This window comes from Ictalurus furcatus, chromosome 12 (assembly GCF_023375685.1).
Source record: "Ictalurus furcatus strain D&B chromosome 12, Billie_1.0, whole genome shotgun sequence".
Taxonomy (NCBI): domain Eukaryota; kingdom Metazoa; phylum Chordata; class Actinopteri; order Siluriformes; family Ictaluridae; genus Ictalurus; species Ictalurus furcatus.
The window spans coordinates 5,696,633-5,718,948 of NC_071266.1; the positions used below are offsets into that span (position 1 = coordinate 5,696,633).

At 40.1% G+C, this 22,316-nt stretch overlaps 2 protein-coding genes and 1 long non-coding RNA gene across 6 annotated transcripts in view; 2 read left to right on the forward strand and 1 right to left on the reverse strand.

Annotated features, from left to right (window-relative positions):
* The window catches only part of LOC128615503 (centrosomal protein of 95 kDa-like), a 33,086-nt gene extending 29,063 nt beyond the window's left edge, over positions 1–4,023 (forward strand). For both annotated transcript variants that reach the window (XM_053637657.1, XM_053637659.1), the window contains exon 21: positions 140–4,023. In XM_053637657.1, the coding sequence (XP_053493632.1) occupies positions 140–316 (177 nt within the window). In that variant the 3' untranslated portion in view covers positions 317–4,023. The remainder of the gene's footprint in view (positions 1–139) is intronic.
* Positions 4,024–4,608: 585 nt separating this feature from the next.
* Positions 4,609–8,091, forward strand: LOC128615508 (uncharacterized). 3 transcript variants are annotated; one of them, XR_008387216.1, is made up of 4 exons: positions 4,609–5,930; positions 6,021–6,118; positions 6,298–6,433; positions 6,654–8,091. It is a non-coding gene; the product is annotated as an uncharacterized LOC128615508 (long non-coding RNA). The 3 variants fall into 3 exon arrangements; XR_008387215.1 differs by having other exon boundaries at positions 6,050–6,118; XR_008387214.1 differs by lacking the exon at positions 6,021–6,118.
* Positions 8,092–9,387: 1,296 nt separating this feature from the next.
* LOC128615504 (E3 ubiquitin-protein ligase SMURF2) overlaps positions 9,388–22,316 on the reverse strand; it is an 86,550-nt gene continuing 73,621 nt past the window's right edge. Inside the window, exons 13-20 of the mRNA XM_053637660.1 lie at positions 19,022–19,125; positions 18,698–18,812; positions 18,172–18,350; positions 17,710–17,847; positions 16,303–16,423; positions 16,015–16,216; positions 14,748–14,823; positions 9,388–13,352 (exon numbers count right to left, since the gene is read on the reverse strand). Of these exons, the coding sequence (XP_053493635.1) occupies positions 13,253–13,352; positions 14,748–14,823; positions 16,015–16,216; positions 16,303–16,423; positions 17,710–17,847; positions 18,172–18,350; positions 18,698–18,812; positions 19,022–19,125 (1,035 nt within the window). The 3' untranslated portion in view covers positions 9,388–13,252. The remainder of the gene's footprint in view (positions 13,353–14,747; positions 14,824–16,014; positions 16,217–16,302; positions 16,424–17,709; positions 17,848–18,171; positions 18,351–18,697; positions 18,813–19,021; positions 19,126–22,316) is intronic.

Below are 22,316 nucleotides of genomic sequence, written 5' to 3' on the forward strand. Positions count from 1 at the left end.
ACTGTAGCGCTATATATAAATATATAAGTATAAATAAAATATACACACACAAAGAAGAGCAAAGAAATGTCCTGGGTATGAATATTTTCGCCATATAAAACGTCTCCCCTTACATTCGCCATCCTGTTTCCTCTTCCAGGCTCTGCACAAGATGAAACGTGAGTTGAGGAGCAAGATGGAGCGAGAGATCAGCGAGTTGCAGAAGCTCATCGTAAAGGACGATGAGGAAGACTACTTCCGCGAGCTGGAAGTGGACCGGCTGCGCAGGAAAGTGCAGATGGCTTCCTTCCAGTACGGCACGAGCTACACATACTGACCGCCTGCCAGTGAGGAGTCTGTTACAGGGGGAAACTCGCCGTCTAGGGACCGGTCTCAACCTCCACTCTCTGACACCAGGCTGGATTATTGCACAAGGGCTTCTGATGAGCACATTTCTACATGACGCATCCTGTAAAAGCTGAGTAGAGGAGCCTCGTGTAGGGACAAATGGCAAAAACCGATCAGTTTCCTTAAAGATGTTTTGATGATCAGAGCATGCATCACCATATTTAGTTCAGACAGTGTACATGTAGAAGAAATGGCTTTCACCCATCATTTTATTTAACGTCTACCAAAATAAATCCTTTAACGAGGAAACGGAGGAATTTTAAGGTCCATGCCGCAGCTTGGATTTATAAATGTATCAAGGCATTTGTAATTTGATGTATTTTATTGCAATATTTGATGCACAAATTAGGGGACGATATATATAGAATATACAATATGTGGAATCTATTAGATTTACATTTCCCAATATGCAACAAATGAGGAATTTATATTTAAAAAAAAAAAAAAAAGTGGTATGTATGTATGTGTCATGTGTCCCTCTAGGGTTTTGCGATCGCAGAAATTAATGCAACATCAAGGAAACTCCATATTCAAAGGAGCTTGCAATTTTTCAAAATTACGGAAGATTTTTCGCAGATTTTGGCCAAGACGCATCATGATAACGCGCCATGTGACATCATCACAACGCGCATTCAGCCAAAGCCCCCTTCGATTCACGTGCGTCGAGCATGAGTACAGCTAAAAGCTCTCGTTTACCAACAAACATCACAGCTAAAAACCATGCAGATCAATTTCGTGCAACTGCAGTTTCACCAATTCAAGTAGTTTTTCACAGAAAAGCACAAAAAATCCCACAAATTGCATTGCGAATTTTTAAAAAAGTAACTAAAAAAAAAAAAAACAGAACTGTGAAATCCTGTACAGACTAATATATAATATTATACAGTGTCCTCCACTAATATTGGCACACTTGGTAGGTAGAAGGCTGTGAAAAATTGTCTTTATTGTTTAACATTTTGATCTTTTATTTAAAAAATTCACAAAAATACTCTTCTCTCATGGATATCAAACAATTCCAAACAGAAACACAGGTTTATCAATAGAAAAATATATCTATTAAATATAGGTGTGCAACAATTAGTGGCACCTTTTTAGTTAATACTTTGTGCTAGCTCCCTTTGCCAAGATAACAGCCTTCTTATCTTCTCCTATAATGCCTGATGAGGTTGGAGAACACATGGCGAGCGATCTGAGACCGTTCCTCCATACAGAATCTCTCCAGATCCTTCACATTTCGAGGTCTACGCTGGTGGACTCTCCTCTTCAGTTCACCCCACAGGTTTTCTATGGGGTTCAGGTCAGGGGACTGGGATGGCCATGGCAGGACCTTGATTTTGTGGTCAGTAAACCATTTCTGTGTTGATTGTGATGTATGTTTTGGATCATTGTCCTGCTGGAAGATCCAACCACGGCCCATTTTAAGCTTTCTGGCAGAGGCAGTCAGGTTTTCATTTAATATCTGTTCATATTTGATAGACTCCATGATGTCATGTATCCTAACAAAATGTCCAGGTCCTCTGGCAGACAAACATCCCCAAAACATTAAAGACCCACCACCATATTTAACCGTGGGCATGAGGTACTTTTCCATATGGCTACCTCTTTGTGCGCACCAAAACCACCTCTGGTGTTTATTACCAAAAAGCTCTAACCCTGACCATAGAACCCGATCCCATTTGAAGTTCCAGTAGTTTCTGGCAAACTGAAGATGCTCGAGTTTGTTTTTGGATGAGAGTAGAGGCTTTTTTCTTGAAACCCTTCCAAACAACTCGTGGTGATGTAGGTGACTTCAGATTGTAGTTTTGGAGACTTTCTGACCACAAGACACAACTAACTTCTGCAATTCTACAGCTGTGATCCTTGGAGATTTTTTCTCCACTCGAACCATCCTCTTCACAGTGAGCTGAGACGATATAGACACACGTCCAATTCCAGCTTGACTCATAACATTTCCAGTTGACTGGAACTTCTTAATTATTGCCCTGATGGTATAAATGAGCATTTTCAATGCTTGTGCTATTTTCTTATAGACACGCCCCATTTTGTGAAGCTCAACAACCTTTTGCCGCACATCACAGCTATACTCCTTGGTCTAACCCATTGTTATGAATGACTAAGTGAATTTGGCCTGTGTGTTAACTCATATTTATACCCCTGTGGAACAAGAAGTCATGGTTGAACAATTTCCCGTTCCTAGTCACCCAGGTGTACTAAAAAATTTTTTTAAATATCAATGCGAATATACTTCAAATATATTTTCCTCATATGAATTCATAGGGGTGCCAGTAATTGCTGCACACCTCTATTTAACCATTCATTACTTTTATAAACCTGTTTGAAATGGTTTGATATCCATGAGAGCAGAGTATTTTTGTGATTCTTTTGAAACAAAAGATCAAAAGGGTTAAGCAATAAAGACAATTTCTCTCAGCCTTCTTTGCTCATATTTTACCAAGGGTGCCAATATTAGTGGAGGGCTCTGTATATATAAAGTAAGTACTACGTTGCAATATACAGAAAAAATGCCTAAATGCCTTAGCCGAAGCCTTGTGTTTTTATTTATTTAAATGTTTATATTTTTTTCCACTCTTGTATGCCGGAAACTGTGATTGTGATTCAAACAGAACATTACGCTTCATACTTTGAATCTTTTTTTTTTTTTTTTACACACCATTCCACTCCTAAATCCATGATTGCAGTGGCATGTTGTGCAACAATATGCTTTGTAAATAATTTAGTTCTAACAGGCTGATCATCTTCTACATCGTTTATACGAGCAGGCGAAACCAAAAGCATGACGTTCACAAGTTCAAAGTTTTTCTTTCTTTACCTGTGACGCACTAAAGCGTGTCAAAGTTCCCCGTGCCAATCCTGAGGTCTGAGACCCCTCCTCTAATGATCTACTCTCACAACAACACATTCTGTCTGTGTTTAGTTCCCATTCTACAGTGTTGGATTGATTATAACGATTATCTTATTTTGCTGGGTTTTTTTATTCTTAATATTCAAACCGATTTTAAACTAAAATAACCGTTTAGCTGCTATCGTTTCTTATTGCGACTTAAAAACATCCGGTCAGGGCACGCACGCGAGCGACGGCGGCGGTGTCCGTGTCTTGTCCTTGCTTGTGTAAACACAGGGTTACTGTACTGTTTAATGCGAAATGATGTTTTCTATTGTGAAACTGTAAATCAGATCAGCTCCATGTAGCTTGTGAGGCATATTTATTCAAAGAAAACACGTTCATGTGGACACTAAAACCGTTGGACGTCTTTGAGAACGGTTCTGGATCAGCGTGTGGAGTAACGCGTACGACGAGTCCTCCGCCTCAAACACACTTGCTGCTAACACAAGAGTCTTCCTCCATCGCTAAACTGCTGATGCAAGTCTAAATGAACCTGTTTTTATTCTTTTTTTTTTTTCTTTTTCCTTGTGGTGTTGCTAGAAAAGAAAAGAAAAAAGGCGATTCTGCACCTTTCCACCCCGACGTGGACCTCGCGATTATTACGTGGCTGTTAATAATGATCTGCAAATCTTCTGAATTATTTTATTTTTTCATTTCTCGTTGCCGGATTGGTCTTCCTAAGTGTGTGGAACCTGTCATAAGTTAAATATTTATTAAATTGCACAAACTGATTTTGCTCATTGCGTTCATTTACATGCTTCGTTACCGTGTATTGCAAAATGGAGGGCTCATTATGTCATGCCCACTTGTATAATAAACAGGGACAATGTATGTTTTACAGCAGTTCAATGCTGGCATTTGCATATTTTTCTAGGTAGTAAACAAAAATATTATAGCCATCCTTTAAAAGGAATTAAATCAGTAAAGCAACATGAAAATGAGAAAGATCACCAACAGTTCAGGCCACAAGTTAATCTGCATATGTAAAAATTTCACAACTCCAGCACATTTAATGTGGTACGTCCTGTGTTATTTCCTTCCATAAGAGGTCATTTGAATTTAGTTCAGCGGGCCAAAGGTTTACGTACGCTTTGTTAGAACTGCCTCGTGGCATTGCCTTTTAATTGCTTAACTTGAATCAAACTCTTGGCATAACCTTCCACAAGCTTCTCACAGTACTTTGCTGGAGTGTTTTGGAATTCGTTCCTCCTGGCAGAACTGCTGTAACTTGGTCAGGTTTGTGGGCCTCCTTGCTCGGACATGCTTTTGTATTTCGTGCCACCGATTTTTCTCTTGGATTCAGGTCGGGGCTTTGTGATGGCCACTCCATTAACCGATTTGTTACAACTTTGGAGGTATGACACCATGTTACACAGTTGGGATTTTGTTCTTCAAATTAAATCCTCACCTGTTTTCCTCTTTAACTAGCACTGATCATTATGGCCAAACAGTTGAAGTCTGGCTTGTTTTTCTTTCAGACTAAATTTTGTTCATCCCTGGGAGTTCATTTGCGAGTCTTTCCTGAATAATGCAGTGTCTGTGTGGTCCTGAGAGTTTTATATTTACATACAGATGCTTGCGGTACCTTCGGTCATTTGGAAATGCTCTCAAGGAGTAAGGCAAAACGGGAATGGCTCTAGGTTGGAACTTAAATACATCCACGGATGCACTCCCAATTAACTATGACAACTGGCCAAACAGAAGCTTCTAAAAGTCGTTACATCAATTTCTGTAATCTTCCCATTTGTTCAAGTGTTAGTCAGCTTGTATGTAATCCACTTGAATTCTGATATATTGAATTAATGCTGGAATAAATCTGTCTGTATGTGAGTGTGCCCTGCGATGGATCGGCACCCTGTCCAGGGTGTACCCCGCCTTGTGCCCGATGCTCCCTGGGATAGGCTCCAGGTTTCCCCGTGACCCTGAAGGAAGGATACGCGGTATAGAAGATGGATGGATGGATGGATGGATAAATCTGTCTGTAATGGATGACATGTCAACCAGCGTATTTCTGCCTGTAATTTGGCGAGAGAGAAATATGTGAGACTGTAAGGGAACTACAGATTATAGTTATTATAACATAAATGACAACAGGAACTAACTTGTCTTGTGGATGTTCCACTACATTAAACATAACTATAAACCGTTAAAAAAAAAAAAAGCACACTATGTTGCTCATTAATAAATAAAAATAGTAAATGTTGGCCAACTGCTGTGGTAATAAGAGGAATTAAAACACTTTTGAGACGTTCTGTTATAAGAAAATAATCCACTTCTGCATTTATCACCACCCTGTCACTTGTGGGGTTTTTTTTTCTTCAGTTTAATATTTGAAGTCTTGCTCAAATAAACGTACAAAAAAATATAAACATCCAATCAAATTCACATAAATGTCACATGACCCTGCCCCCAACTGTGCTAATTGGTCTTTGCGTAAATGTTGGCCCCGCCCACCAATCAGCACAGCACACACCTGTGACTCATTACCTCAACAAAATGGCCGCCGTCCAGCTGGTGTGTCGTGGATTATATGCAAGAGTGTCAATGTCTGTACTTTAGTAAGAGATTCCGCTTTTGCTGGAGTCACCAACGACTCATATAGGAAGAGATTCCGCTTTTGTTTCCCAAATGAACACAGGTGAGTTCACTTTAAATTGTACTACACATTTGCTAATTTAGCTTTAGCATTCAGTCGAAAAGCGGGAATGAAACCAAAGCTAACCTGCAGGCTAATTCGACATTTGTCCGAGTTTGCAGAATATTTAATAAGTCAAACAAACGAACAAATAAGCAGAAGCGATTATTGACCCAGGCGAACAGTAACTGGTAAGTGTTTCTTTCTGGATTTTTTTTGTTTTAGTTGAAACTAGTTTTAGCACCGGTTGTCAGAGCGAAGCTGTAACTGTGCTTCCTGTTGCTACGAGCTGTTTACACGTTGCTAGATTAAAGCTAATTCCGGTCGGGAGTCACTCGTTCACGCGACTACTCTGTTTTGCTAATTAAAGAGGCGTGCTCAGCTTTGAAACACAGCCGTACTTAATAATGAAGAAACGCTGAGGCGGAAGCGTCAGCCCTTGTCGTGTAAAGACCTGCGAGTCCACCGAGCAAGGACACCGACGAAGACCCCGCATGTGCTGCTAAGTATACTACTTCTTTTCGCCCTTTATTCCTCTTGCTGTTACCTGTTTACACACACCAACATACCTTCTTCAGTCCATCTCTCCCACACATCCCTCTCTACTGGTGCACACCCTACCTCATTTAAGCAGGCCCGGGTTACCCCGCTGCTTAAAGAACCATCACTTAACCCTGCTGTAGTTGACAACTACAGACCTGTTTCCCTCCTCCCTTTTCTTTCCAGAACTCTTGAAAGAGCCGTTTTGAATCAACTCTCCAATTTTCTCACACCGAACAACCCCCTGGACACTGAGCAACCACTCAAGCTTTCCGTCACTGAAGCCTTATGACTAGCAAGAGCAACCTCTAGATCATCTGTGCTCATCCTACTCGACCTCTCTGCTGTTTCGACACTGTGAACCATCAGATCCTCCTGTCAACTCTCTCCAGCCGGGGCATCACTGGAACGGTTCTGCGCTGGGTGGAATCCTGTCTCTCTGACAGATCCTTCAAGGTATCATGGAGGGGAGGTATTTCTGAAACTCAGCAACTCACAACTGGTGTTCCACAGGGGTCAGTTCTGGGTCCACTCCTCTTTTCTATCAACACTACATCTCTAGGGCAGGTGATTGAGTCTCATGGCTTCTCATATCATTGCTATGCTGATGACACCCAGCTCTATTTGTCCTTCCAGCCTGACGATCCATCCGTCTCTACACGCATCTCTGCTTGCCTGTCGGACATCTCGGTCTGGATGAGGGAACACCATCTTAAGCTCAACCTGGCAAAATCTGAGCTCCTCGTCATCGCAGCCTGTCCCTCAATCAACCACAACCTCACTGTACAGCTCGGCTCAACCACACTCGAGCCAACCAGGATGTCCAGGAACCTTGGGGTGACTTATTGATGACAGCTTGCCATTTACAGACAACATCTCAACAACTGCACGGTCCTGTAGGTTCATCCTGTACAACTTCAAGAAAATCAGACCCTACCTCACCGAACAGGCTACACAGCTACTAGTCCAGGCTTTCGTTATCTCAAAACTGGACTACTGCAACTCACTACTTTCGGGCCTCCCGGCCAGCTCCATCAAACCCCTTCAGATGATTCAGAATGCTGCAGCGCGCCTCGTCTTCAACCAGCCCAAGAGAACCCATGTCACACCCCTCTTCATCTCCCTCCACTGGCTTCCTGTAGCCGCCCGCATCAAATTCAAGGCATTGATGCTCACTTACAAGACCTTGTCTAGAACAGCACCCTCCTACCTCAACTCTCTCCTGAAGGCTTACATTCCCTCTCACAATCTGCGACCGAAGTTTAGTAGTTCCCACTCAGTGTTGCACAAGGTCCCTTTCCAGAACCTTCACACTAACTGTTCCTCAGTGGTGGAATGAACTTCCAACCTCAATCAGGACCGCAGAATCTCTCACCATCTTCAAAGAACAGCTAAAGACCCACCTCTTCCGAGAGCACCTAACCAACTCGTATTTAAAAAAAAAATAAAAATTGCACTTACACCCCTACTCTGCGCTTTGCTTCTTATGGAACTCAATTAATAGATCTTGTAGCACTACTTGTATTGCTCTCTGCTTGATATATCGCTTTGCTTGTATTTTTCTCATTTGTAAATCACCTTGGATAAAAGCATCTGCTAAGTGAATAAATGTAAATAAATAACATTCATGTCTGGATTAAGTCTGTGTGTGTGTGTGTGTGTGTGTGTGTGTGTGTGTGTTAGATGTCACACTATTAATCACAGTAGCAATGTACATCTTCAGTGTACAGGATTTCCAAAATGTGCTGAGACCATAAAAAGAGACTAGAGGACAAGATAAAAAAAAAAATTTTTTTTTTTTTAAGAGTTAAGTGTAGAAATTCAGATGGCTTGTACAGTAATTTGAGTAGTGATTACTGGCTAGACAGCTAAAGCATATATTAAAATATATATCTATAAGAGGAGTCTGTATTTGCATGAACCTGCACACCAATGTTTAATCATCTCGAGTCAGGGCTTATATAAGAGAAAAGAACTCAGAAATCTGTTATTTGAGTGCCTCTACAATCATTCATGTAGCACTGAATGCAGTTATATTTCAGAGAATCTGCTTAAAAAATTGGCACCTTGAGTGCGACATTCACACCCCTTCAGTTTTCTATCCATTGAAATACTCTTAACCGGATGAATAGCGGTTGTGAAGTTTGTAGTGGAAGAACTCGGGTGTCCTGCAGAGAGCCCTGACCTCAAACGCAGTGAGCACCTTTCAGATGAACCGGAATGCCGACTGCACCCCAGGCCGCCTTTGAGTTTGGCCAAAGAAAGCTGCATTTTACAGAAGGAAAACATTTGTGCAGACCATAACTACGTTGACTGGGTAACCATTAGAGTTACAGTGTGGGGGGAAATGAGTATTGAACTAGTCAACACTGTTTTCAGTAAATATATTTCTAATGAGGTTATTCACATGAAATTTTCACCTGACATCAGTATTAACTTAAGAAATCCACACCTATAAATAATTCACAACATTAAAGCCCATAAATAGTTATGTGTAATAAAGAGGAATGACAGGGAAAAAAATTATTGAACACGCTAAGAAAAAGCAGTTCTCCAAGGGAAGGAACCAGCTGAAATCTGTAAGAAACTATACCTCCTCTCTGTGTACATGAATATCAGCTGGGTTGGTAAATTGATGGGACTATAAAAAGGCTTTTCGTTACCAAGGTGTCACACAAGAAACCTCTCATGATGGGTAAAAGCAAAGAGCTCTCCCAAGACCTTCACAGCCTATGTTGTTAGGTCATATTTATGCTGAAATCTAGAAAATTCTAAAGGGTTCACAAACTTTCAAGCACCACTGTAGAACATTCATCTCAGAATCACGAATTCAGCAGCACTGTGGTGGAAGGATTTATAGTCAGTCATTTAGGGCGTGAATAAATCTACCCGTTTAATAAAATCAACACAACGCGAGCCGTGCGCTTAAACCAAAACACCGCCGATGCGAACAGCTTGGAGTTTATTGCTCGTGTTTAGAGGCGTACAGCGGGAACACTTTCCCCCTGCATGTCCTCTTATGTACATTACAGATAATGAGCTCGCAGAACAGCTGCAGCAATAAATACAAATGAAATTAAACATGAGATACGCAACAAGCTTATTTACACAAACACGCACACACTCTGTACACACACGTACTGTACATACTGAAGCGTGCACACACTCCAACCCAAAACACTGTTTCAAACATCACATCAAAACACAGAAAGGTTAACTGGAACATGCTAGAAAGGCAACCGCTGTGAGGTGAGCGAGCGCAGGTTGTCCAACCTGTATGAACGCTCGGCCTGAGCTCGTGTTAATTATAATGACACAATTCTAAATAACAACAATACTGAACAAATGGAAGATGGTCGGTTATGGAAAGTCTCACACAAATTATTACATGCGTTATGAAACCTCTTCAAAGCACTCCGCAGCGTATATAAAATATTTTTATACTTCATAAGGCACCCTTATGTGCATACTTATGGTTTTTAGCACATCTATGGACTAAATATAACCTTGGGGGTATTGATGCTTGGGAAGAAAAAAAAAAAAAGGGCAATGTTATAAGCTCTATAGTCATATAAATGTTAAAAAGCATGTTATAAACATGATACATTAACCTATAGCAAAGCTTCAGTGAAATATACACTTACAAACCCAAATATTCCCCAAATGTAGTCAGTCAGCGAAGACATGTTTGTCGTCTGACGTTTGCTTCTTTAGTTTTGCACTAATGTAGCTAGCGAGTGATGGTCTAGCGCATCCGACATCTTTTCGATAAATATCCGGACCAAATCCAAATCAAAGAGATGTGATTTAGGACAGTGTGAGAACGTGTAGTCTATAAATATATTTGATTTTTTTCATGTTTGACAGTGAAGATGAACGCCGTAGCATGATGAGGACTTGGACAATAGAATAGAAACTTTTTTTTTTTTTCCCCTGGAGTTTGAATTTATTATCGATCATCCGACCAACCAAACCGGGAACTGTAGACGAATGATAGACAACGTACCTAAATCTGTAACCGATCCCGTTCGTTTATTTGACGAGGATCTCGGAAGTAGACGTGAAGATCCGGGCATTGTTCGGTCTGCGGAGACCCACGTCCATTACTTACGGCTACGGTAATTGGGTCCGGTTTTATTTGTATAGCACGTTCAACAACAGACATGGTCACAAAGCGACGGTACAGAAATCCAAACAAGCCAAAGACAACAGTGGCAAGGAAAAAACTCCCTGAGACAACATGAGGAGGAAACTTTTGAGCAGAACCAGACTCTCTTCAGGGTGACTGGATACTGAGATTATAAATCGTTACAGTATACAGGTGTAGAAGAGCCCTATAGGGCAGTCTTTCTGATTACAGCAGCAGTGTTTAGGTACGATTCTACATTTCAATTTGCAGAATCAATCAAACACCGAAGAAGCAAACGTCAAACGATTCCAAACACTGCCCAGCTGACTGACTAAATTAACAGAGCGGGGGGGAAATATTAGATAAACTGCTCTTTGGAACACGTTCTGGTTTTTCACAGTGCTCTCATCGACGCTGTATTTTAACCAAAAATGCTAACGGTTGATGAGTGAACAATGCTGACAACCAGTTAGATCTCATTAACACAGAAGATGGCTGGCCAACCTCAATAACGTAACCAGAAAAGAAAAAATAAATCCAGTCTCATAAAAGTGAACACAAAACAATCCTACATGACCTGAGGTGAAGTCCTGAAATAGCAAGATATAAAACACACACGTTTATAAAAAGTTGCGGATATACTGGATGTATACTCGTACAAATCAGCCACACGATTTAAACGAAGTAAAACCACCTCTCCGGTTAATTTTTCTCGTCTCCTTTCTAAAGTGCTCTAGAGGTGTTCTGGGGTTGTTCTGACGGCTGATCTAGGATCAGCGTTTCCGATCATAATGCAAACAATGCTAAAAATGCGGGGCATTTACATTTATTCGTTCGGTAGATGTTTTTAAACTCAGTAACTTGATGTAATATTTACCCTCGACATTTTCTACATGATCCAATCTGAGCAGATCCAATCTGAGCAAATCTATTTTCTGTTGTGCCACTCGGGAGCCACCACAAACTAAATTTTGCCCAACTATGTTTCCACAAAGTATTGTAGAAACGTTGAGTATAGGTTCTGTAGCTAAAGGGTTCCATAAACCACTCTATCGTCTAATCTGCCATGTGATAAAGTTCTTGTAGGTATTCCTGCCCCTGAATCAGTTTGTTGCTGCTCTGAACCATTCAATTTATCGATATAATGATCATGCGACGCACTTTTCTGAGATATCGTTGGTATGGTGATGTATTTTTTTTTGTTACATTTTAAATAATTACAAATTAAATGGTACCGAACGGAAGCCGTTGACTTGACGTAATTTATTTTATTTTTTTTTTAAACTTGATCGTCTTCGTCTTTGTAGACCTTAAAGAAAAGTATCGTCAATCTCAGTGTAATTGTTTTTGTTTATTTTACTTTTTTTTGTTTGCAGACAGTTTAGTAGCTAAATTATATATCGTGATGCACGTTGTGTATTCTAGAAATGTCCTCAAGTACCGTGATGTGATATCTGTCATATCGCCCATCCCTACCTGTGACTGCTAAAGAGCCACTGGATATGACCTTTAACCTTCCAAGCTGTATGACTTAATTGAACTAAATCGGTCAAATGAATACATGTAAATGTTATTGCTTTTTTTTTTTTTCTTTTTTTTTTTTTAACTATTTACTTACTCCTGCATGACTTGTTTAGGTATGAACCAAATCCTGGATGGTTACAATCATAGACACGTACATCAGAACGCTAGATAGCTGGCGATGTCATTCAGTGTGTGATCACACTGGTCCTCCTTCATACTGCTGTGCTGTAAAATAAACGCGGGTCTGTGAAGAGAAACATTCCTCAACGGATCATTAGCTAAACGAACTAACCGTTGTTTTCTGCAAACAACAGCGATCTACACGGTTACTAAAACAGGGGTGTAGAGTTCATCTTTTCTGTACATGTACATTAGCTTGCTAGACTTATTATTTGAAGTAGTGATGTGTGAACCACGTTTTTTTTTTCCCCCTTTTCTTTTTTTTACATTTTGTATTCCACTCCAGTAACTGTGATAGCCAGACTTGATCAATTTACTCACATCACAGTATATTATGGACTAAACTAGATTTTTTTTTTTTCCCCCCATTTAAATTTTGAACTGAAAAGAAAACTTATTAATAGGGGGGAGTACGTGGTGCTGGCGTGATGGCTCTCATAGTATCCACAGCTCGAATACGCACGTCTATGGTCAGAAGACTGCATAGTTCAGTAATTTGCTTACTTTCACTACAAGTCTCTCGTTACAACCAAAAGGAGGTTTCAGAAATGAGCCTGAGCGATGCTGTTGTCCGGAAGACGTCCATGACTGAGGTGAAAATGGTACCCTGCCTTCATTACAGACCATGTATATTATACAGGGGAGGCAAAACTTTCTCTCACTTCTAGTCTCACCTTATTCATTGAAGCCAAGAGAAGACTTCTGGACTAAACATAACTTCTAGATCTGGTGATAGCAGCTGAGAGAAGATAAAGGATTAACAAGAAAAGAAAGAAAAAAAAAAAAAAGCATGATGGGTGACAACAACGTGTAACCATGTGGTTCCATCCGTTCCCTCTTCCTGCTGTATTTGTCGTGTAATAATCTCTGAGCTTGCAGTGACACACCAACGTTGGACTCTCCAGCTGTGTGTGTGTGTGTGTGTGTGTGTGTGTTGGCGGGGGGGTTATCCTCATTCGACCGCAAAGCCGCAGGTCTCCTCGATGGCAGTCAGCAACTTGTCATATAGTTTGTCGTAGGTCTCGTAGGGAGGAATGTCGATGCGGTTAAAACTATGGACACAAGAGCAGGCAGGAAATTAAGAACACATAAGCAATATCTGTTTAAACATGTGTGCTGTTAGCCAAAGCAAAAAATACACTCGATACATCAGTTATTAACATGCATATTCTCCTCCTACAGCGTGGTGGACACAACTTGTACCACAGCGCTATTGATTTCTCGAATCTGATTGGTCGGAAACGTTCTCGTTTCTACAGTAACGACTGCTTGTTGTTATATGGTGGATGCTCCATATGAATGGAAAAAAAAAAACCTGCTGTTCTTTGACAAAGAAAACCCGTTTTTGATGTTGCGAAGCATCTTATTTATTTACTGAACATATGGCCGAAGTCTCGGGTGTCGGCACTCGTGACGTTTTCCACCACAGAAAAGTCGGACATTAAATGCGACTATAAATTGATTCGAGGAAAAATAAATAAATTAAATCATGACGTCATTGTTTACTTAATAAAAAATGTGATCGCTGTGGTATAAGGAATAAAGCACTTTGCAACATCCGTCCATCTTCTATACCGCTTATCCTTCCTTCAGGGTCACGGGGTACACCCTGGACAGGGTGCCAATCCATCACAGGGCACAATCACATACACACTCACACACCCATTCATACACTACGGACACTTTAGACATGCTAATCAGCCTACCATGCATGTCTTTGGACTGGGGGAGGAAACCGGAGTACCCGGAGGAAACCCCCACAGCACGGGGAGAACATGCGAACTCCGCACACACAGGGCCACGGTGGGAATCGAACCCCCGACCCTGGAGGTGTGAAGCGAACGTGCTAACCAAAAAGCCGCCGTGCGCCCACCACTGTGCAACCTGCTATAGTAAAATAAATAACTTATTATCCTAGAGAACTCGGGGGACGCACCCTGGACGAGGTGCCAACAGGGTATTCGGTTAAAGCCACCTTCTATTCATGTGCGTCGAACATGAGTACAGCTAAAAGGTCTCATTTACCAACAAACATCACTGCCAAAAACCGTGCAGAACAATTTCATGCAATTGTAATTTCGCCAGTTCAAGTAGTTTTCCCTCAAGAAAAGCACAAAACACTCCAAGTTGCATCGCAGATTTAAAAAAAAAAAAAAAAAAAGCTGCAGCAGAAATCAAACCTTTTTGGCCACAACAATCACAAACAATAATCCTGTACGAACTGTTTTATGGCGTTTTGTGGATTTCACCAAATGCATGCAGCTGGTAATTTATGGGAAAAATACGCGCGAGTTTTGAAAACAGTTTGTAAAGCTAGCAGAAATATTTAGTTCAGTTTGGCTTACACAAACATTTACACACAACTTTAGTAAAAAATTGAGAAAATGAGGCCCAGTGCTAGCAAAACCTCTGTCTGTGTGTGTGTGTGTGTGTGTGTGTGTATTTACCATGTGTGGGCTTTAGGCAGGTTGTTGGTGCTGGCATCAATTTGCTGGATGGTGAACTGTCTGGGCCCGGCAGCACCTATACATACACAAATCAGAGCAGATGCCAAATCAATAAAATAAAAAAACACTCGTGAAGTGTACAAACAGCATTCCTCCTGGAATAATGCAAACATTACTTAGTTACTGCAGTTACTTAGTGATTTTAAATCATCAAAAATATATCAATAATGATTACGACTGTAAGTTGAGGCGGTGTGTGTGTGTGTGTGTCTAGTAACGAGTAGCTAGTAACCTGGGCATAACATTGTGGCTATTAGCAGTTATACAATACACCAGGGATGACTAACATGCACAATATTATTACTGCCGATTATTCTACACATTAAATCTTCAGATTTAATTTTGAATCATTCCAAATATAAAATCCCACCATTTTTAATTCAAATTGAAAGAGACATCACTTCATGACGGCACATGCTTTGTAGGCGCTGTCAGTCATGACTAGCAAATTCCTTGGTACTGTTACTGACGCTGTCATAGGTCACACTTACTTATGGAGAAAACATGAGACTGATGTTGGTCTGCTGCTTTAAAGATTGTTACATATTACACATAAACAATCCTAAACAAGTACATACTGCCCTTGTACAGCCCTGAAAACACTGACAAGACTTCCCGTCCAACTGTCCCTACCCCGTCTGTTAAAACTGCGTACACCTTGAGAGTCCGTGTTTTTAAGGAAAAGGGCCAAAGTTACTCTTTTAGAGCTGGAGGTAGAGTTTTCTAGGCCAGAACAACAGAAACAAAAGCCTGCAATGAAGAATTTACTGGCCTGCATTGCATGATAATATTAAAATCAGAGTTGTTGTTGTTGTTGTTGTTGTTTTATATAAGGTATCTTTGAAATGATTTGATTATTAGAGGTCTTGAAAAACTTAAACATCTGATGACTTTGAGCTCTGACTTTGTGTAAATTTTATTGGTGGCTGTGTTCTTGTTTGTAAGTTTTGTATATACTGTTGTATCAATCTATGATGCACAGTGTATTGTTTCTGCACCGAGAACTTGGCTGACATTTTAGTCCTGTCTCAAAATAAGATATCATTTGGAATTTTTTTCTGATTCGGATTCATTGTAATTTTTTTTTTTTTTTTATGCACTTGCTACTTTTGAACTTGGTCACTTTGCTTTAAAATGCAATCTGCAATAGTATCATGTAAAAAAAAAAAAAAAAAGGGTGCGTGCGTCTGTGTGTCCATGCTCTGACCCTGTAAGGCCTTGAAGCCTTGCAGAGGCACTCGCGATGAGCCGGTGACAAACTGCAGGAGTCTGGCTCTGCGTTCCTCATCAAACGACTCCACAGCATTCCAGAACCACTTCACCACGTTGCTGTCAGCCGTGCAGTGCTTCAGACGCGTATTTGCCCTCCAGTCGTGGATGTCGATCTTCCCCAGACCGCACACGATCAGCTGCGCGATAGACAACACAGTGCAACTCTCAGCACACAGAAATGACAAGATTACACTCCCCGAGCGTGCGTTTTTTCACAGCGTACCTCCAGCTCCTTCTCGTCGAAGGCCTTGAGTAGGTGCTGTGGTATGACCTCGTTGAAGCCTTTCTGCAGCGCCAGAAACTGGGCTTCAATCCCGTGTAGGAAGCGCCAGTTCACATACAGTCTACAAATAAGAGACCAGGATAAATATTGAACCGAAACAACACCGTATGAGCAGATTTATTTATCTCTTTTTTTTGGGGGGGGGGAGGGGGGGGAAGGCTCGGGCTTTGGAATGATATATACATATTAACCCTCTACTGCATGAATTACTACATTTACATCAAAGAAATGTTTCCATGGAATTTCTTTTACTTGAACTAGTTCAAGTATTAAAAAAAGGGGGATGGTAGATGTAAAACCCAGTGGATGGTAAATTGTTGCCACATGGCAACAGTGGAAAGTAACATAGTTAAATAAATAAATAAATAAATAAATAAATAAATAAATGAGATTACAATTCTAATTACTACATTTTCTTGCCCCCTAGTAGGCATGTAAAAGGGAATTACAGTGGCTGGATTTACTCCCTCACAATACATACAAAGATCCAAACAGGTTTTAAGTGAGGTATATTTTTAATTCTTTCTCTTTTAAAATTGAGAAATTAAAGTGCGATAGCAAATTGTTTGACATGACAAGTTTTTCTTGCTTTGAATGCGAAAAAATGTGCATATATTACTAAATAACGTTCATATTAATAATAGGTATTCTGTAAATAATACTGTTCCGAGAAGCCTAGTGTCTTTTTTTTTTTTTTTTTTTTTTTTTTTTTGCTGTGTAGGCCTGTTTAATTCATGAATGCACATACCACAGTTCCATCATGGCATGTTGTTGACATTTAACAGAATACTCAAAATATTTAAACTTGTTTAAATGACAAAAAAAAAAAAAAATTAGCTTAAATAGTATTTAAATTATTTAATAAAAGTAGTTTTGCCAAAATATTGGAAAATTGAAAAATTCCACAGATTTTGAGTGTGCTCAAAGGATAACCTTCACCATACCTTGTGATTGCATAAAAGGAAGTGCAAATAGTACTTCCTGGTCAACTGACATGTCAATGTTAAAGCCACCTTTTTTCCAGTTACATAGGAAAATAGTAGTTTTGTATTATTGCCCATCAAAAAATTTGAGAAATTTATAGTTGCCATATGACAACACCATGCAGTAAAGGGTTAATATTTATTACAAATTAGATCAAGTACTGCTGTAGCAGATGTACAGTACCCTTCATGTAGAAGAATTAGAGCGCAGTATTTAAATACACCCTGAAAAGTGGCATGAGGACACAACTGAGTAAAACCGGTAATTAACTTGGGAACATATAGGACGTTGGTTGTTCATGTGCTGTGACACGCACTCTTTTTTAGTAAATGCGTTCATTTGGTTGGGGTTGCTCTGGCTTACCTGACATACTCTTTCTTAGTCTCCTCAGTGACGGGGATGTTCTTGCCGTTGGGTTTAAGCTCGTGCTGGATGATCTGTCCGTAAGCGCTGTGCTCCACACAGAATGTGTGGTCCAGTACACCTGTGGTGTCATTTTCCCTGTCCAAACAAACACACAAAATATTTCATATTTAATATGAAAGATGTTAAAGATGCTCAATAAAAAAAAAAAATATATATATATATATATATATATATATATATATATATATATATATATATATATATATATATATAATAAAAACCATATATATAAAGTTCACCTTATGCAGTATTGTCTATACTGTTATCCTATTGTTATACATCAAAAAAATACACTACTTTTTAGTAAATAGCGTTTATTTACGATGACTGCAAAAAGTGACCTGTGTGTTTATCTATACAGTGTGCGAGTGTGAATGTGTTTTATCTGATCTGACTCACAGGATCCAGACGAGGCTGTTGTGTAGGTCTGGGTCCACGGCCTCCATGTCGTCGAGTGTGATGGATTTGCCCAGTAACTGTTTGTAGAAGGGCAGAGTGAAGCCTCCATCGATGTAATGGCCATGAAACACCGCCATGCCCATGATCCGGCCCACAAAGTGGAAATAGGACAGGTGCTCCTACACACACACACACACACACACACACACACACACACACACACACACACACACACACACACACACACACACGGATTTGGTTTAAATTTAAATATGCATATAATTATGTGCACAGTATATTTTTACACTTACATTTACATAGTGCTTTTCTAGGCACTCAAAGCGCTTTACATTGTGGGGGATTCAGGGATGGAGATTATTAGGGGGCCATAATAGATAAGAGCCGACGGGGGAATTTTGCCAGGACCCCAGGGTCATACCCCTACTATACTACTCACTACAGTATAGTGTGAGTCGCTGTCTTTATTTTGCAACATTTCCATTTTTCGTGTGTGCGAGAGACTCACTGGGTTGACTGCAGAATCGGGGTTGATCTGAAGTGTGTAGATGTCATCACGTGAGTACTGGAACAGACCGTAGTACGGGTTGAGCATCTCGTGGGATAACAAGTACAGCCATTCTCTAATGCAGAGATCACACAGAAGCTCAGATGGTAATCCCCAAATATTTGCACAAACACAAAACATATAATATAGAACTTGTGAAACTACTCACAGAAGTGGAGAAACATATTTGATGATATTTAGTATGAATCATGTGGCCTTTATTTTTACTGCCGCTTAAAACATTAAACAGCCAGATGACTGACAGCCTATATAGAGGTACTCTACCTGGCCACGCCCCCATAATCAAGCCCCTCCTCTCCTCTGAACTTCACCATCAGCCTCTTCCACAAGTCCTTCTGCCTCATCTTCATAACCTGCCGATAGGACTCCTGCACACAAACACATTAAGTAATACTCTCTAAGACAGTTGACAAAAGACAGTGTTCAGCTAGCTATGTAAATTATGTAAAAATGTTTGTTTCTTGAATTCATTGCTTATGTTTGTCTCATGAAGTACATGAGTACATGAAGTACCATTCCACCCTGTTTAATCTGTATTTACCAACAAGTTATTCTACAATATGAAACACTCGGATCTCAATTCTCTCTAACAAAACATGTTGAAAACTTCCCCGGACAGCTATAAATATCCGACTCCAGGCTCTCCGAGCAGCTGTAAAGATGTCCATGGAGAAAAGAAAGAACATGGGGGGGAAAGAGGGGAGAGAAAAGAATGCACAAGTTCGAAAATGAGAAACGAGAGCACGAGTTTATAGCTCTTGATTAAAATTACGTAACCCTTCGACTGTTTCCAAGCTTTACACAACGCAAACTCGACTCTCCAGCAGTGTATTCTAGAGGGGAGCAGCGGGAGAAGCATCTGAATACACGGTGATACACTGAGGAGCCACACCGGCACGGAGAGCACCGTATTTCCTCACTTTTGCTCAAAATGTATCACAATATTTATGATGTATTAAACTGAAACTTGTGAATTTGTGCATCCATCCATCCATCTTCTATACCGCTTACTCCTTTTCAGGGTCACGGGGAAACCTGGAGCCTATCCCAGGGAGCATCGGGCACAAGGCGGGGTACACCCTGGACAGGGTGCCAGTCCATCGCAGGGCACAATCACACACCCATTCATACACTACGGACACTTTGGACATGTCAATCAGCCTACCATGCATGTCTTTGGACTGGGGGAGGAAACCGGAGTACCCGGAGGAAACCCCCGCAGCACGGGGAGAACATGCAAACAAAGCAAACAATACGCTCACCATTCAGGCAGTTAGTCAAGGTAGACAACACTAAACTCTAGATGCTGTACATAAGCTACAATGGTGCTTGAAAGTTTCCGAACCCTTTAGAAATTGTCTAGATTTCTGCATGAATATGACCTAAAAGTAGATAGAAAGAATTATGTAATAGTGGATTTTTGTCTCATTTGTTTAATTGGGTTCTCTTTATCTACTTTTAGGACTTCTTTGAAAATCTGATGATGATGATGATGATGATGATGATGATTTAGGTCATATTTGTGCAGAAATCTTGAAAATACTAAAAGGTTCACAAACTTTCAAGCACCACTGTAACTAACTAATAACTAGTCTAACAATTGAGCTACCCAGGAAGTATTTTGTACAGACAGTGTAATGGTATACTAGGAGCAGAAAAAAGACAAAATGTCAAGAAGATCAACATCTCTTTACAATTTACCAGCACAGTCAAGGTGAAAAGATCATTTACACTTAGCATTAGTAAAGTAAACCTCCATGGCTTCTGCCATATTGTTGAACATTAACAGTATGTTTCTGAGTTACTGTTAACACCAGAAAGGTGTGCCATTAGAATCTTGTTGACACGTGACATGACCCAATCATTCAAATCAAAATTCGCCTCAAGGTGAAGGTTCGTTACTTTGAGCTTTTGATTGTGACCGCAGAGTCGGAGTCCTGAGGCGAGGAAACTAAATGACTACAGGTAAGTTATATAGCGTTCACCACTATTTAGTGTTAATGCTGCCGAAAATACCTGTCTGAGTTTGTGATATTTAGGCAGGGGGCTCTCGAAAACGTATTCATGGGAAAACTGTAACTCAGCGAGTCATAATTAACTTTATCTATTGCGATGGCTTCAAAAGTGAAGAACATGTACTGCTTCCTCAGTGTTAGCATTAAATAAATAAATTCCTTAGATTTATATAGCGCATTGACCATGATAGATAAGGGCCAATGGGGGAATTTTGCCCAGACATCGGGGTTATGCCCCTATTCTTTACCAGAAGTGTCCTGGGATTTTTATGACCACAGTTACACTACTAGTGTCATGTGTTTATGTTGGCTGTGAAGTATGGACTGAGGTTATTATATAATTCTCTGGGTGTACATCTTACCTGAGACTCAGAGTTAGGGTTAGATAGCTGGATGCTGTCACCAGTAGGGATGAGTGATGCTAACCTAGACCCTCACCTGAGTTAATAACATTACTTTAGCATACAGCTCACAGTAATGTTAGACATTCCCATCACCTCTTTGAAAGATAACGATAACCTAACATTACAGCTGTTCACCATGATGTAATACAGAGAGTGTGTTAACATTAACTACATTTAGCATGTGTTTTGGACAAGGCAAGCTGTAGTAATTAGCATCAGGAGGATGGGTTAGGTGTTTCTTCATGTATTCGGTGAATGTTAATGCCGGGTAACAGGTGCAGACGATCAGTGGCTAACGGAACTTAGCTAGCTCAGTAATGTTGAAGCCAAAAGTTCTTCACAAGGTTAACGTGACAAAAGGAGAGGATGGAGTTTAAGTTGTAATGCTTTCAACTATCTCTGTAATGTTGGATGACTTAATTAGGTTGTGCAAAAAAAAAAAAAAAATTGGCAGTGAGGTGTTAAAGGCTGGAAAATAAATATTCACAAGCTAGCTAGAGTTTCCTGGTGAGTCCACGGCATCATTTTGTTCATCAGGAGAGAGGAGGTCACATTTTTTTTTTAAAAATTACACAATTTGGGATTCTGTAACACAATTTCTCAGTTAAAGCCCAGAGGCATTTGTCCATATTTTGTAGCTAACAACTAACCAACACTCTTTTTTTTTTTTTTTTTACTCTTTTACAGCTTTTCAAATGGAAGGAAGTGGGACACCTGTCTTCCCAGATGGCAGGGAGATTTGCAAGACGATGCATCAACTCCGATTCTTATATCTGTCAAATGTTTAAATGATTTTAATAAAATGTCACCTGAATTTCATGCAATTGCATTTTAGTTTAAATGTATGTGTGTGTGTGTGGGGGGGGGGGGGTTATTTTTTTTTTACCTCCTCTTTGTGTGGAAATGTACTAACACACTGTTGATGCTGAAAGCAACACAAAATGTGTTATCCTTAACTAGACACAAAGGTGTGTTAAAAAAAAACAAAAAAAAAAAAAACAGTGTTTAAGAGTGTAGTAACACTGTTTACTGCTGCTTCACACCAACCTGTTGTTAATTATTTTAATTGTTATAGCTGTTAATTAATATTGAATCATTTTCCCCTCAGTAAATAAATGACCAGGTGTAATATTTTATTGC